Source organism: Trichosurus vulpecula, chromosome 2, assembly GCF_011100635.1.
Source record: "Trichosurus vulpecula isolate mTriVul1 chromosome 2, mTriVul1.pri, whole genome shotgun sequence".
In the NCBI taxonomy this organism is placed as follows: Eukaryota; Metazoa; Chordata; class Mammalia; order Diprotodontia; family Phalangeridae; genus Trichosurus; species Trichosurus vulpecula.
Window position 1 is genome coordinate 121,427,550 of NC_050574.1, and position 15,993 is coordinate 121,443,542.

Here is a 15,993-nt window from a genome sequence, read left to right on the forward strand (position 1 = left end):
ATTCTCTCTCTCTCCTCTGGACATTTCCTCTTGTTATCCCCAAGGCCTGGAATGCTTTGCCTCCTTATTGCAGCCCACTGCCTTCCTTTAAGTCCTACCTACAGTCCCATCTTCTACAGGAAGCCTTTCCCAAATCCTTTTAATTCTAGTGCCTTCCCTTTCTTATTTACTTCCTATTTATCTAGTATATGGTTTGTACATATTTGTTTGCTTGTTGTCTGCCACATTTGAATTTGAGCTCCTTGAGGGCAGGGACTGTCTTTTGTCTCTTTTTGTGTTCCTAGTGCTTAACATAGCTCCTGGCACATAGTAGATGCTTAATAAGTGTTGACTCACTAACTGGATATAGAAGTATTTCCTCTCCTCTCTTAGTTTGGACTAGAAGATGATGTTCAATGGTTCCTTCCTGCTTTTGCCTTGAATTCCCAGTTCTTTCTACCATGCCAAGGCAATAAGTTGTCCACCCTCAACTCCCTGTTGAGCCTACTTACTGAGATAGGAAAGTAGTTTGCCAGGTACTTCCATACACACCATCGTCTTACGGCCTGGATCTGTCTCCCACCTTTCCTTGGGGTGTCTCTGTCCAGGTACCACCAGACTGAATAGAGTATGCCAAGCAACCAAAAGCGGGTGAAGAAGAGCCCAATGAAGATGACTGTGCAGACTACGCCTAGGAGAGGAAGACATGCAATGCAGTCAGCATGGCGGCTCAGGCCCAAGCGCCCAGCTAGGCACAAGCAGATGCTAATGTCAGGGTGGTCCGAGCATGAGTCAGTTTGCCTTTTTTGGTAACGAACTCCCTGTCATGGGAGGTCTTTAAGCAGAGGTTGGATGACTCCATCAGGGAGGTTAGAAAGGACTCCTGCATAAGATGGGAGGGTATACTAGAATACATAAGAGGCCACAAATCCTGATAGTCGATGTGCCACTCTACATTCTGTGTTCTAAGGTCACTGACATTCCATGTTCTATGATCTAAAGTAATCCTGAGGTAGCATGATGAAGTAGAAAGAGCATTGGGCTTGGAATTAGAGAACCTTGATTCCAGTCCCTGGCTTTGCCACTCATTAGCTGTGTGGCCTTGAGCAAATCAATTAACCCTTTTGGGGCCTTTGTTGTCTCTCCCCCACTCCCACCCCAGTGAAATGAGGGCATTAGACAAGGTGAATTCTAGGGTCCCTTTCCTTTTAAAAAAATTTTGTGTGTATCTTTTATTTTTATATTACCTTAATTTCTAAATATATCCCTCTTCCTTTCTGTACCTAGAACCTTATTGCTTATAAGTGGGGGGTAGGGGGGAGTGGAGAGGGAAGGAAGGAGACAGGGAGGAAAGAAAATAGGAAGAGAGAGAGGGCAAGGGAGAGGTGGAGAGATAAAGTGAGGTAGGAACAAAGAGGAGAGAGAGGGAGAAAAAGAAAGAGAGAGAGGAAGAGAGAAGAGGGAAGGGGGGAAGGAGGGAGAGAAGGGGCAAAAAGAGAGAGAAAGAGAGAGCAGGAGATAGAGAGAGAGAGAGAGAAGAGAAGAGGAGAGGAGAGGAGAGAAAAGAGGAGAGGAGAGAAGAGGAGAGAGACAGAGGCAGAGAGAGACAAAGAGAGACAGAGAAAGACAGAAAGAGACAGAGGCAGAGGGAGAGACAGACAGACAGACAGACAGACAGACAGACACACACACACACACACAATAGCAGCTTAGAAAAGCTAAGCTACACAATTGTGTCTGACAGTATATTTCACCCATCACCCAGGACACGTTCTTAAAAGTGTTTGCCAATGCAGCTGGGCTTTGAACCCAGGTCATCTGTTAATCTTGTCAGCATATTTCCCATTCCATGTTCCTGGGATTTCATATTAGTGCCTCTGTCCTTTGATTGTGACTTTATATTTACTCTTTTGCTGCATCTGTGTTGTCTGGCTCATCAGAGGCACTCAAAAAATATCTGATGAATGAATGCATGGGCCTAGAGCAGCCCTCATACAAGCTCCTTGCTTTGGAAGACACAAAGCAAATATGAAAAAATTCCAAGATAGAAGCTGGGATGATCAATTGGGTAGGAACACAGATAGGGTTCATCAGAGAAGGCTTCCCATATTCAGTGAGTTTTAAATCCAGCTTTGATGTCAATTCATAAAAACATAGGATTCAGAGCTGGAAGGAGACCAGCTGGAAGACTACTCCCTTATCCTTATAGGGAGTCCTAGGAACATGTGTCTTTGGTAAGCCAGCTTCTGGAAGTTCCTGATGGCATGAGATGGAGGGACCCTGCTCTACCCTTCAGAGCATGGTGAAGAAACAGACTTTGTATTGGCTGCTGATTTGGGGACTGGGAATGCATTTAAAAGGCACTAACTGACCAAATCTCTCCTGACCCTCCCTCTACCACATTTTCCTCCCTCCCCTCCCCTCCTCTTGATCTTTCTGTGTCTTTCTCTCTGCCTCCCTTCCATCTCTCCTATCCTCTCTGCCTCCCTATCCTCTCCTCTTCTCCCCTTCTCTCCTCCATGTCTCTTTCTCTGCCTTCCCCATTTCTTTTCCTCTCCTCCTCTTCCTCCTTTTCTCCTCCCTTCCCTTCTGGCTTTGTTCAAGTGAGGAAGTAAGGACTGCATTGCACTCCAAACACACCTGCTCCCAAGACAGCCCTCATTGACCAGTCCTCGGTTACATGCAGATGATGGTGGTGGTGGTAGGGACTGAACCTCAGAGAGATTAAGGAGTTTGAACAACATCAAGGGCATGTGCGATCACCAAAGGAAGTGGGCCAGTCATGAAGCTAGAGTGAAGGTTAAGAGATGGGTAGCCCAAGTCTTCCATGGACACCTTCAAGATTTTAAAAAGAACTGGGGGAAGACAGCCTGCCCCCCAGTCTTTAATGGAGGGTTTTAAAAAGCTATAGACAGGCTGAGGTTCACCCTGGTAGAGGGACTCTCTATCCAGCGATAAGATCATTGATCCATCCAAGCAAGGTTCTCTTTCTTAGCTCTCCCTACCAGATGATGATCTCGAGCAAAGGTCTATTTCTTATTTATTTTTTGTCACATCTGTATTGTCTATTAATAGTAGGCACCAAAGAAATTTTTTTAAAAATATTTATAGCAGCTCTTTTTGTGGGGGCCAAGAATTGGAAATCTAAGGGATGACCATCAATTGGGAAATGGCTAAAAAGTTGTGGTATGTTATTTTAATGGAATATTATTGTACTATAAGAAATGACAAGGAGGATGATTTCAGAAAAACCTCGAAAGACTTACATGAACTGATGCAAAGTGAAGTGAGCAGAATCAGGAGAATGTTGTACACAGTAACCACAGTATTGTTAAATGAGAAATTGTAAATGACTTGGCTATTCTCAGCAATATGATGATCTAAGACAATCCCAAAGGACTAATGATGAAGCATGCTATACACCTCCTGATATTGTTTCAATACAGACTGAAGCATACTATTTTTCACTTTCTTTCATTCTTTTTCTTTTATCTGAGTCTTCCTGTACAAAATGACTAATAAGGAAATATTTGACATGACTGTACCTCTATAACCTATATCTGATTGCTTACTGTCTCAGAGAGGGGGAAAGGGAGGGAGAAGTGATAGAATTTGGGACTCAAAACTTTAAAAGAAACAAATGTTAAAAAATTGTTTTAATATGTAATTAGGGGGGAAATAGAATAAATAAATAAATACATATATATATACATGTATATATATATATATTTTAAAAGAAAAATTTTTAAATGAGTGGATACAAAAGTTTTTTTAAATCTCCTTCAGTGCATAATGCAGTACACAGGATCATACTAGGTGCTTAATAAATGTTTGCCAAATGAATTAAATGAATGAATGGATGAGTGGTTAGATGAAAGAATTCAGTGTCTCCTTTCTGCAAAGCCTTGTACCAGGCACTATGGTAGGCTAAAAGAGTAAGGGACAAATTCTTTTGGGGCAAGGAATGGAGGGCAGCAATCAGGATTAAGTGACTTGCCCAGGGTCACAAAGCTAGTAAAAGTCTGAGGCCAGATTTGAACTCAGATCCTCCTGACTCCAGAGTCAGTGCTCTATCTGTTGCACACACTGCCCCCAGGACAATAGTTTTCTATCAGGAAATTCATTCTACCCTCCTTGGTGGGCTTCAAGACCCCATAGTCTCCCTCAGCAGTCCAGATTTTCCCTCTGTTATCTCTATCTAAATTCTGCCATGAATAGAGAACAGAGCTAATCACTGCCTTCTGTACAAAGTTGAAGACCTCATATAAAAGTTGACTTACCCATGTCTTAAGCATCTTATTGGGTAATATTGTGTGAAACACTTATCCATGTTTGTGTATAACTCCTCTAATATAAAAGGCTGTTACCCCCATAATGGGGCAGCTGGATGGCACAGTGGATAGAGTGCTGGTTCTGAAGTCAGGAAGACTCAACTTCCTGAGTTCAAATCTGGCTTCAGATGTTTACTAGCTGTGGGCAAGTGACTTCACCCTGTTTGCCTCAGTTTCCTCATCTATAAAATGAGCTAGAGAAGGAAGTGGCAAACCACTTGAGCATCTTTGGTAAGAAAACCCCAAATGGAGTCACGAAGAGTCAGACGCAACTGAAAACGATGAAACAAAAACGACCTCCATAAAGGTGTCTTATCAATTAAACTTGGGGGAGCTTCACTTGGAAGACATCGCTTGCATATAGTCTCTCTATACATAACTAAGAAAACCCAGAAGGATGAGAGAGAAAAAGAAATTCCAATCAAAGTAACTAGAGAATGATAAGTTATCTGGGAATCCACCCACCAAGATACCCTCAGGACTTAATGTGAATACAGCTACAAAACACTTTTTGCAGGAATTAAGGAAGACATATTTTTAAGATCAATCAATCAAATAGAAAGCATTTATTAAGCACTTACTATAAACAGTCCATTGTGCTAAGCATTAGGGATACAAAGAAAGGTAAGAGAAAATAGTCTCTGCCCTCAAAAGGTTCACATTCTAATGGAGGAAGATAATGTCTAATTAGGTACAAAGAGTACACAGTTAATCAGTATACAAAGAGTAGATGGGAAGTAACTTTAAAGAAGATACTAACAGCTGGGAAATCCAGGAGAGGCCTCCCACAGATGGTAGGATACGAGCTGAGACTTAATGGAAACCACGGAAACTATGAGGTGGATGTGAGGAGTGAGAATTATGGGCACATGGGCACACCCAATGCAAAGGCAAATATAGGATGCAAAGATAGAAGACAGAGTGTTGTCTATGAAGAGCATCAAGGTCAGTCTAGCTGGATCAGAGTGTGTGGAGGGGGGTAAAGTGTAAGAAGACTGGAAAGGCAGGAAAGGGCAAGATTGTGAAGGACTTTAAATGCCAGAGGACTTAATGTTTGATCCTGAAGGTAAGAGGAGACCAAAGGAGTTTATTGAGGGGCAGGGGTAACATTAGATCTATGCTTCAGGAAAATCACTGTAGCAGTTGAGTAGAGGACTAGTGGAAGTAAGTAGAAACTACCGAGGCAGGAAAGTCAGTTGTTCCAGGTAAAATGGCCTATAATAGGGTGGTAACTGAGTGAATGGAATAACCAGGTTGTGAGGGTGGAAATAAGATTTGGCAAGAGATTGAATAAGTGAGAGGAGTGAAAGTCAGGAGGTGGCACCAAGTTTGTAAGCCTAGGTGACTGGGAACATTGTGATGTCCTTAATAGCAAGGGGACAGTTTAGAGGGAAAGAGAATGAGTTCTGCTTTGGACAGGCTGATTTACAAATGCCTACTGGACAACAAAGCCATTTAGTGATGTGAGACTGGAGCTCTGGACTAGGGCTCGATATACAGATCTGGAAATCATCTGCATAGATACGATCATTGAACCCACGGAAGCTGATGAGATCACAAAGTAAAATAGTATAGAATTAAAAAAGATGAAGGCCTAGGACTCAAAAGCCTTGGCTTTCATCAACAGTTTAGTGGGTATGGGGACTTCTGGGGGCAGAGCCAAGAAAAATAAAGGAAGAAGCTGAGTTCTCCAAACATTCCTTTCCAAACAACTTTAAAATAATGTCTCAAATCCAATTCTGGAACAGGAGAACCAACAAAAGGTAGGGGTGAGATATTTTACCAGCCCAAGGCAACTTAGGAGGTCAGAAGGAAAGGTCTGGGGTAGGGGCTGGCCTGGAGCCCATGTGACACCAGCAATGGGCCTGGGAGGTAGCAGCAGCTGCTTTAGGATCTCTCAAAGCACAGATGGTAGGTGGATCAAGCTACTTGTCAGAAAGAGATTACAGGAGAACCCCTGTACTAGTACTGGGCACAGAACATGGTGCCATTTGGCAACTCCATTGCCTATACCCACTTCCAGGTCACAGTTCCTGGGTGGAGAGAAGTGCTTGAAGTCCCAAGGGAGCGGAGGCTCTGAGGAGTGGTATCATTTCTGGCTGCAAGGGAGCAGTGACCACAGTTCTCCCCAGATCACCATCTTGGAAGCACTGTGACTTTTTTTCCCCTTGTATTTCCCAACCAGGATCCAGATTAGTGTGTTTTCTAGATCTAGGTGGAGGAGTTGTGGGGTAGAACTTAGCTGTACTCTTTCCTGCTATTCTGAAACCTTGGTCCCACCTCCATTGATCTCTTAATTGCCAAATTTATTGGCCTTTTCTTAATCCTCATTAAGGATTAAAATCTTCCAACCCCTCCCCCCCAAACTAGGCCTAAAAACAACATTGCAAAAAATCCTGATACTTAGGATAGGAACTGCCCCTGCTGGGAACAGAGCCCAACTTTAACACGAAGCTCAAAGTCAAGAAATAGGCCAGAAAGATGATCAAACAACAACAAAAGGAACCTGACTATAAGGAGGTGCTATGGTAATAGGAAAGATATATACAAACTTGAAGAAGACAATGATGTCAAAACAGCTACAAGCAAAGCCTCAAAGAAAAAAATGTGAATTTGACATTATTGATAAGAATTCCTGGGACAAATAAAAAATGATTTAAAAAATCAAATAAGAGTAGCAGAGGAAAATTTGGGGAAAGAAATGAGAGTGATGCAAGATTATAAAAAAGACAACAGCTTGGGGGAGGGGGAGGCACAAAAACACTGAAGAAAATAACACCTTAAAAAACAATTAGTGGGTCTGACCTGGATGAAGATTCGGCAAAAGGAACTGAAAAGGAGTAGTCAGGAAGAAAGGGAGCAACATCAAGAAAACCTAGATAAGAGAGAGTGTCGAGGAGGAAAGGTGATTAACAGTGTCAAGGTGCAGAGAGGAACAAAAAGATGAGGATTAAGGAAAGGCCAATAGATGTGGCAATTAAGAGATCAATGGTGGTGGAGCCAAGGTTTCAGAAGAGCAGGAAAGAGTACAGCTAAGTTTTGCCCCACTACTAGAAAACACACTAACCTCGATCCTGATTGGGAAATACAAGGGGAAAAAAGTTACAGTGAGTCATTTTTCCAGCCCAGGTTGGCAGAGACAGGGAAGTCTACAGACAATAGGGATGGGCTATAGCCAGGAATAAACACATAGAACATTCCAGTGCAGCAACTGAAAGAGGACTAGAGTAAAATGAGGTTCTAGGAACTGTACATGCTGTACGAACAGGTGCCAACTGGTAACTCTCTCATTTACTACTTGGTTCCAGGTCACAGATCAAACACAAACTAAGGACACCTCGTCTTAGGGATGGCAGTGTGAAGAGCAGAAGGAGGCCCTAGGATGTGTGTTAATCAAGGTGCAAATCCAGAAGCAAGTAGCAGCTGCTCATCCCAGAAGCAGATCAGTGTCTCACTTCCAGCCTCCAGCACAATCTGAAGACTGCCTGGAAGGGAAGCCTGCAATTCAGTCACTCTGAGCCTAGAGAGTTTTCCAGCTGGCTAATAGTAGTTGAGTCCAGTAGCAGTCTACTGGAGCTTCTAACCAGTGACAAGCCCACAGGTGTGTTGCTCAGTCCTAGTCTAAGTCTAGAACTTGCAGAGCTCAGACCAAGAGGGACGTGATCACACTTTGCCCTGAAGCAAACCAATTTGAGAGCACAGAAAACTTGCTGGTCTTTAGCTTGTACTTTCCCTGAGAACCTGTGATAACACAACAATATCCCTAAGAATGCAACAGCAGGACCTAAGAGAACAGGAGCACAGCCTAGACATTCTCTTCAGAAGTGTGTAGAGCCTGGTCCTAACATAAAGTTCAAAGTCAGGAAGTAGGATGGAAGAATGAACAAAGAAACAAAAGAATCCCACCAAAAAGAGCTATTAGGTGACAAGGCTGCCCAAAACACAAACCCAGAAGGGTTTTGGGAGAAAAGTTCAAAACATGTACAAACAAAGCCTCAAAGAAAAAGCTCAATTTGGGCCTAAGTTCAACTAGAATTCTTAGAAGACAGAAATTTTGTCTTTTTAAAAAAAGAGTTAAAATAATTCAATAAATGAAATGAGAGTGCTAGAGAAAAGAACTAGAAAACTTTGACACACAAACACAGGAGTCAAGGGAAACATAAAAAAGTAAACAATCATAAAGAGCTAAAACATAAAGTGTTTACATTCTGATAGGAGTTTATGATACATGTGTCCCCTCCAGAACCAGGGTCACAGAAGTCTAATTAGGCCAAGAATCTAGGAGTGGTTTTGTTACGTTTTGAGGATTTTAAAAGGAGAATGAAATGATGATGATATAATAATAATAATAGTTTGATCCTCTCCTCTCATATCTTTCAGCCTCTTTCCCCACAGTAATCTTACCTTGCCTATAATCTTCAATTGATTCCTATTTACTGCTTCCTAGCTGCCCACAAATAGACCCAAGTCTTAAAAAAAAAACAAACATCTTCTTAGGCTCTACCATCCCCTCAAGCCAACATCCTATATCTATCTTCCTCTTCTCAGCCAAACTTCTAGTAAAAGCTATCTACCCTAACTGCCTCCACTCCTTTCCCCTTACTCACTTCTCAGTCTTTTGCAGACTGGCTCCTTGCCTCATTACTCACTAAAACACTAAAACAGATATCCCCCAAAGCTATCAGCAACCTTTTAATCCTTAAATCGAATTGCCTTTTCTCTAGCCTCAGCCTTCTTAACCTCTGTGCATTTGACACTTCTGGCCACTTTCTCATTTTGAATACTCTCTGCATTCTGGATTTTCAAGACACGTCTCGATGGTCTCTCCTCGGTCCTCTCCTCTTCTCTTTATTTTGTGATCTCATTAGCTTCCATGGGTTCAATTATTATCTTTTTCCAGTGATTCCCAAGCCTATATACTTGCCCCTGGTCTCTTGCCTGACCTACAGTCCCATATTACCAATTGGCAAGTTTGAACTGAGGTCTCATAGGCATTTCAAACTCAATACATCCCAAACAGCACTAATTATGTTTCCCACAGTCTCTTCCCTCTTTTGGACTTTCTTGTTTCTTTCAAAGGCACCACCTTCCTCCAAGCCCCCCAAGTTTGCAACCTGTGTCGTGCCTGACTCCTCCCCTTTGACTTACCATCCCTCTCCTATTTTACTGAGAAAGTTAAGGCTATTAAGACATGAGTTCCCTCCTTTTCCATTCTCTTCATCTTAAAACTCTTTGACACCAACTCTTATTCTATCCTCATTTTTCCCAGTTTCTGACAAAGAGATGGCCCTTCTCCTCCCCAAGGCCAACCTCCCTCTGTGTGCACTTAATTACATCCTCTCCCGTCTTCTCTAGTAGAATGAATCTTCAATCATCCCCACTCCCATCTAGTGAATCTTCAACCTCTCCTTAGCAACACGTCCCTTCCCTACTGCCCACAAATATATCCCAAATTGCCTCCATCTTTAAAAAAACCCTTCCCTGGGGTCTACCATCCCCTCAAGCTATCATTCTATATCTTTACTCCCCTTTTCAGCCCAGCTTCTAGAAAAAAAGATGTAGACGCTCATCATCTTCCCTTACTCTCTTCTCACTCAACCTTCAGCTCTTTATAATCTGCCCCTTGACTTTATCTCGCAATTAAAACTGCCCTTTCAAAGTTACCCCATATCTCTTAATTGGCAAATCTTCTTATTTTTTCCTTAGTCCTAATCCCACTGCGTCTGACATTATTGAGGACCCTCTCCTCCTGGACACTCTCTCTCCCCGGAGCTTTTGTGAAAATACTCCCTCCTGGTTCAATTGTCACCAACCTACCCACTCTTTTTCATTACCTTTCCTGGCTCATTATCCAGAACATGCCTCCTAAATGAGTGGTACCTAAGGTTCTGTCCTAAGCCCTCTTCTCTTCTCCCTCTATGTTCTCTCTCTTGGTAACCTCACTAGTGCCCATGGATTCAACTATCTTTTATTTGCCGATGACATACCTATATACACATACACACATACATACGACATACACACATACATACGACATACACATATACATATGTATATGTATTTATACACACATATGTAGACACATATAGGACACACACACACACGTGTGTGTGTGTATTCAGTCTCAGTCTCTCCAGTGAGCTTCAGTCCCACACCATCAAGTGATCATTGGCCACATCAGATTCAATGTCCTGATGATTTCTCAAACTCAACCCATCCAAAACTGAACTCATTAACTTTTCCCCCAAACATTCCCTCCCTTCTTTTGAAAGTTCCTGTTTCTCTTGAAGACACCACCATCCTTCCCACCGGTTAGTAACCACACATTATTCGGGACTCCTCATTCTCACTCACCACACATATCCAATCAGTTGCCACATCTTTTCATTTCCTCCTTTACAACATTTCTCTCATCTGACTCAGTTTCTTTACTCATACAACTACTAGTTCAGGCCCTTCTTATCTCTCACCTAGACATTTCTACAGTTTCCTCATTACTTTTCCATCCTCATATCACTCCTCTCTCCTATCTGTCCTACACACTGCTGCCAAAGACATTGTCTTTATGGGCAGACATGACTTGATTTCCCTATTCAATCAACTCCAGTGGCTTCCTACTGCCTCTAAAATTGTGCCTCTTCTTTTTGGTTTTTGAAGCCCTACCCAACCTGGCCCCAATCTATGTCAACAGTCTCAGTGTACACCACCCCTCTACTTGACCTTTGAGATCAGCCAAACTAACCTTCTCCTCCAGTCTCTGACCCTCTACATTGGCCTTCCCCAAAGCCAGGAATTTGCTTCCTCCTTATCTCCACTTCACAGAGTCTCTAAAATGAATGCTCATTAATTTAAGAAATTAAGAAAAAAGTTGTGCTGTAAAAAATGCTGAATGTGATGAATATAGAGAAGCATGGAAAGAGAGAGCTTTGTGAACTAACACAAAGTGAAGTCAACAGAGCCAAGAAAATACACACAATGACCACAACAAGGTAAATAGAAAGAACAACCAAACACAAAGAAAACAAAGGTAAATGTACCAAAATTATAAAACTCATGCATGACCCAAATGAAGAGATATGAAAGGATATTTGGGGTAGATTGGCCAGAGGTGGGAGACTCACAATGCACATTTTCAGATTTTTTTCATTGTGTTAGTCAGTTTGCTGAATTTTTCCTCTTTTTTTTTGTCTTTAAAAAATGCTCTTTGTCAGATAGGATGGCTCTTTGAGTAAGGCAGAGGGAAGAATACTGGGGAAAACTATGATGATGTAAAAAACAAGACATTAATAAAAACTTTTTTATAAACATTTTTAAGTTAAAAAAACTACCATATCTCAAGCAACATTTTTTGCATGAGACCCTTCTTGATTCTCCCAATTGCTAATGCCTTTCTTCCCAAATCACCTTGTATTTAACAGTTTTGTATTTATTAATTTTATATTTGTGCCTTACATATGTTTATGTGCATCTACTACCTTCCCTATTAGAATGTAAGCTGTTTGTGAGTTGGGGGAAGGAAAGGGAATAAGCATTTATACGGTTGCCTACTATGTGCTGGGCACTGTGCTAAGCACTTTACAAATATTCTCTCTGCTGATTCACACAACAACCCTGGGAGATATGTGCTATTATTATCTCCATTTTACAGTTGAGGAACCTGAAGCAAATAGAAGTTAAGTGACCTGCCGGAGCCACACAGCTAGTAAATGTCTGAAGCTGGATTTGAACTCAGATCTTCCTACCTCTGGGCCTAGCACTCTACACAGAGCTCCACTGAGCTGCCTCATAGAGTAGGGATTGTTTTATTCTTTATACTTGTTATTAATTATAATTGACTTCTTTCCTTCACAGTCTTTTTTGAGTCTAAAATTAGCCAGTTCAACAAAGCACTTTCCTTTACCCTAGAATTCCTTATCCTTCACCCTTGACTTTCTTGACCATCCACTTAAGCCCTGCTAATCCACAACCTGAGCCACCCCTACCCCCTATCTTTTCCACTCCTGATTCTAAACCTTTGAATGATACTTGATGAAATCGTGTGGTCATGAAGACTGGGTCCATTGCACATTCGTGTTTTCTGACCTTGACTAAGCCCTTATTTCTACACTCTCATCCAATGCCCCCATGACATCTGTTCACAATCTTCTTCTGTCCTTTCAAACTCAGCACTGCTTCCCGCCCCTCCTCTTTCCACCGCATTCAGCATTTAACTACTCCTATTTTACTCAGAACAAAACTCTGCCTTGGTTTCCCTCGTCTGCAAAAGAGGGATAATAATAGCACCTATTCTCAGGGCTGACATAAGGATCAAATGAGATAGTATTTGTAAAGCACTTAACACACTGCCCGGCATGTAAGTAGATGCTTACTTTCCTTTCTTCCTTCCTTCCCTCCTGATATGAGATCCCTCATTTCATCTTCTCCACATCTCAAAACCTCTTGACATCTTTACCTATCCCCCCCCTTTTTCTAACACTAACCTACCTCTCTACTTGCTTCCACAATCCCTTCTCTCTAATCTTCAGTCTCTCCCTTTCTACTGGCTTCTTCCCCACTGACTAGAAATATGTTCAGGTTCTCCCCATCCTTAAACAATACTTCCTTTAACCTGTCATCTCTTATCCTTCCTCAGGGCTTCCATTTTCTCACCCTTCATTCACTCCTCACCTTACAGACTCACAAACTCATACTGTTAGACCTGGAAGGCTTTTATTTTTACAAATGAGAAATGTTTAATGTATTGTCCAAGGTCCCACAGGTAAACATAAACAGGGCCAAGATTTGAACCCAAGTCTTCAGATTTCAAATCAGGTGCTCTGTCCTCTACACCAGGCAGCCTAATGTCTAAGTCCTCCAGGACACAGGCGATCCTGGAATATTTCTAGCAGAGAAAACATTCTGCTTAACTTGAATTCTAAAGCAGAAGTGTCAGAAATGCAGCTTATTGGCCTAAATTAAGGTGTAGCCAGTAGGGATCCCTAAGTAGTTCATGGTTCTATTTGAGTTGAACACCACTATTTTAGAACTTTGGTTCGAATCCCTCCTCAGACATTTAATAACAGTGTCTCTTGCAAAGTCACATAACGGTACTGTGTCTCAGTTTCTTTATCCAAACAATAAAGGAGCTGGACTCAGTGGTCTTTCAGGTTGATTCTGTAGGGTCATAGCTCTAAATCTAGGACCTCCTCATCTAGGACAGCCAGAGAAGAAAGAACAATAGACTTGGAGTCAGGTGACATGCATTTGAATGTCAGCTCTGAAATCACCATTCCAACTAGCCTGGGCTCAGGTGGCCCTGCCATTCTCCCCCATTGCTCAAATGTCTTTCCTATTTACTTCTACCTGTTAAGATCTTGTTTCTTGAGGACATAGATTATGTGCCACACCTACCAGGAAGCCGTTCCTGATTCCTAGAGTGGTCAGAGCTCTCTCCCCAAGGAAACTGCAGTGTATTTATTTATGTGTTTACTTACTTCTGTGTCTCCCCTAATAGAATATAAGCTTTAAGGGGACATTGATGGTTTTTCCCTTCTGTCTTCGTATCCCCAGTACTGCATAGTGTTCTGCTCATGTTAATTAGGCACATAATTAATGTTAGTGGAATTTAATTGAATCTACCAGTTGCTTGAGCACTGCCAAATCATGCAACCCTTTCCTGTCTGAAGTAGGCTGCACTGAGGCCCAGCCATCCCCAAAGCCTGGAAGGCACTCCTTCCTCCCCCCTCTCCGGTGCTCAGAGGCCTTCCTTTCTTGCTAGAGAGTAGGTGCCCAGGCTTATTATGTGTATAAACCCTCAGATTCCTCTTGCAGAAAGTGCTCCCTCCCTTCTCAGCTTGCACTAGAATATAGTCTTTGGATATCGCCTTTGCCCCCAACACTTCCTCTACTTTACATAATGCTCACGGTGTGGAGGCTATCTATCCCCGCTCAGGAAGTCAACTCTTTGAGATTACGTTGCTCAAAGCCAACAGAGGTTGCATTGTACAAAAATTGTAACACAGAACGTATGATGTAATGGCAGGGCTTGGTTCATAGTAGACGGTAAACCTTAACACTCAGCAGAGTGCTCAGTACACAATAGGTGCTTAATAAATGTTGAATTTCGTTCACTTTGAAGGTATGGATTGAACCTACAAAGTACTATATACACTTTCTCGTTTAGCCTCACAGAATGTGCCTATGAGGAACACTGGGGAAATACAGGATGTCTCCGAGGTGTAGTGCCCTTTTAAGCCTACAAATCTGAAAAGGGCATGGTGACTTTTAGGCAACCCTGTGTCTGTTCTGTTTTACAGGAGGAAACCAAAGCTCGCAAAACTTGGCTAAGGTTTCGTGGCCAGTAAGTAGCAGACTTGGAAAGGACCTTTAAAAGATTCAATGCACTCTTTTAGAGGCTGTCAGCCAACATGTGATCTTCTAGCTTTCTGCTCTCCAGACATTGGACAAGCATGCCACTTCTGCCTCTATCCAAGGCACTGATAAAAATGGTGAAGCCCACAGGGGTCAAGAACACACCCCGGGGGCACTGTACTAAACAGATTTACCTTTTATCTTCTACCTGTCCTTTCCGTCCCCCTCCCCTTCATCACCAGCACACCCTAGTGGAAAAGCAGATGGGGCTGAGGATCTCCCAGTCTGCCTTCCTAGACTGCCCTTCCCTTCTCTCTTCCATGATCAGGCTACAAATCCCTCTCCCCTCCAACTCCCTCCCATTACCAGATCGCCTTTCATAGACCAACCACTTGATTTTACAGATGAAGAAACGGAAGTCCAGAGGGATTAGGAGCTTCGCCCAAGATCACATAAGTAGTAAATGACAGCGCTAGGATTAGAACCCAAATCCTCGAACTCTGTTTGAATGGAGGCTTTCACCCCTTGGGCTTTCTTCTTCTTCCTCCATTCCCATCCATCACCAGGACCCCGGGGGAGGGATGGGGGGAGAGAGGCGCTAGGCTGAAGGACCCTCAGATTGCTAGCCAGTATTGGTCCCTTCTTTGCTCCTCCTCCTCCCTCTCCATTCCCTTTCTTCTCCCGAGGGGCCCTGAAAAAGGAAAGGACAAGGGGAGCTTGGCAGATCCCCATGGAAGGACAGGCACGTGAAGAACTACCTTCTTTCCTTACCCAAAGCCAGGAAACTGAAAATCCAGTGGACCGCAGCTAGAGTCTGCAGCCGCCGCTCCAGCGGCACCGAAAGGGGCGCGAAGGAAATCATCTTGGCCCCAACGACCTGGTTGTCTCTGCAAGCCGTCCCGGGGAAGCAAGCTGTCCGGGGAGGGAAAGGGGAAGGACGGGGCTCCCTTGGGCTCTCTGGCCGGGACTCAGCACTCCCGGAGCAACCTCCGAGGCTGGAAGACTCAGGCAATTCGGCCTCGCCCAGCCAGGAGCTCATTCCTGGGGGCGGGACTTTGGCTCTTCAGGGCTGAGCTGGTCAACCTTTGCTTTGGGCTGCGCTCCTGCCCCGCCCCCCATGCTGCTTTCCGTTGTCACTCAAACCACGGGAGGGAGGTGAAAAGACCTCCCTGAACATTCAGAGGTTGTTTGTCAGAGTCTCAGAGAAGGGAAGTGATTTACCTAAGGTCACCCAGCAAGTAGCCTCAGAACGGTGTGTTTGAGGGACAGCTTGTTGGAAAACAAAAAGTGAAAGAGAGAGTGACGCTAGACTAAGGAGGTACTTGAGGGCCAA

The 15,993-nt window shown here is 43.2% G+C and overlaps 1 protein-coding gene across 1 annotated transcript in view; it reads right to left on the reverse strand.

The window, feature by feature from the left end:
• The window catches only part of LOC118839204 (2-acylglycerol O-acyltransferase 2-like), a 33,910-nt gene extending 18,388 nt beyond the window's left edge, over positions 1-15,522 (reverse strand). Inside the window, exons 1-2 of the mRNA XM_036746659.1 lie at positions 15,432-15,522; positions 492-670 (exon numbers count right to left, since the gene is read on the reverse strand). Coding sequence (XP_036602554.1) covers positions 492-670; positions 15,432-15,522 — 270 coding nt within the window. The remainder of the gene's footprint in view (positions 1-491; positions 671-15,431) is intronic.
• Between the last annotated feature and the right edge of the window lie 471 nt (positions 15,523-15,993).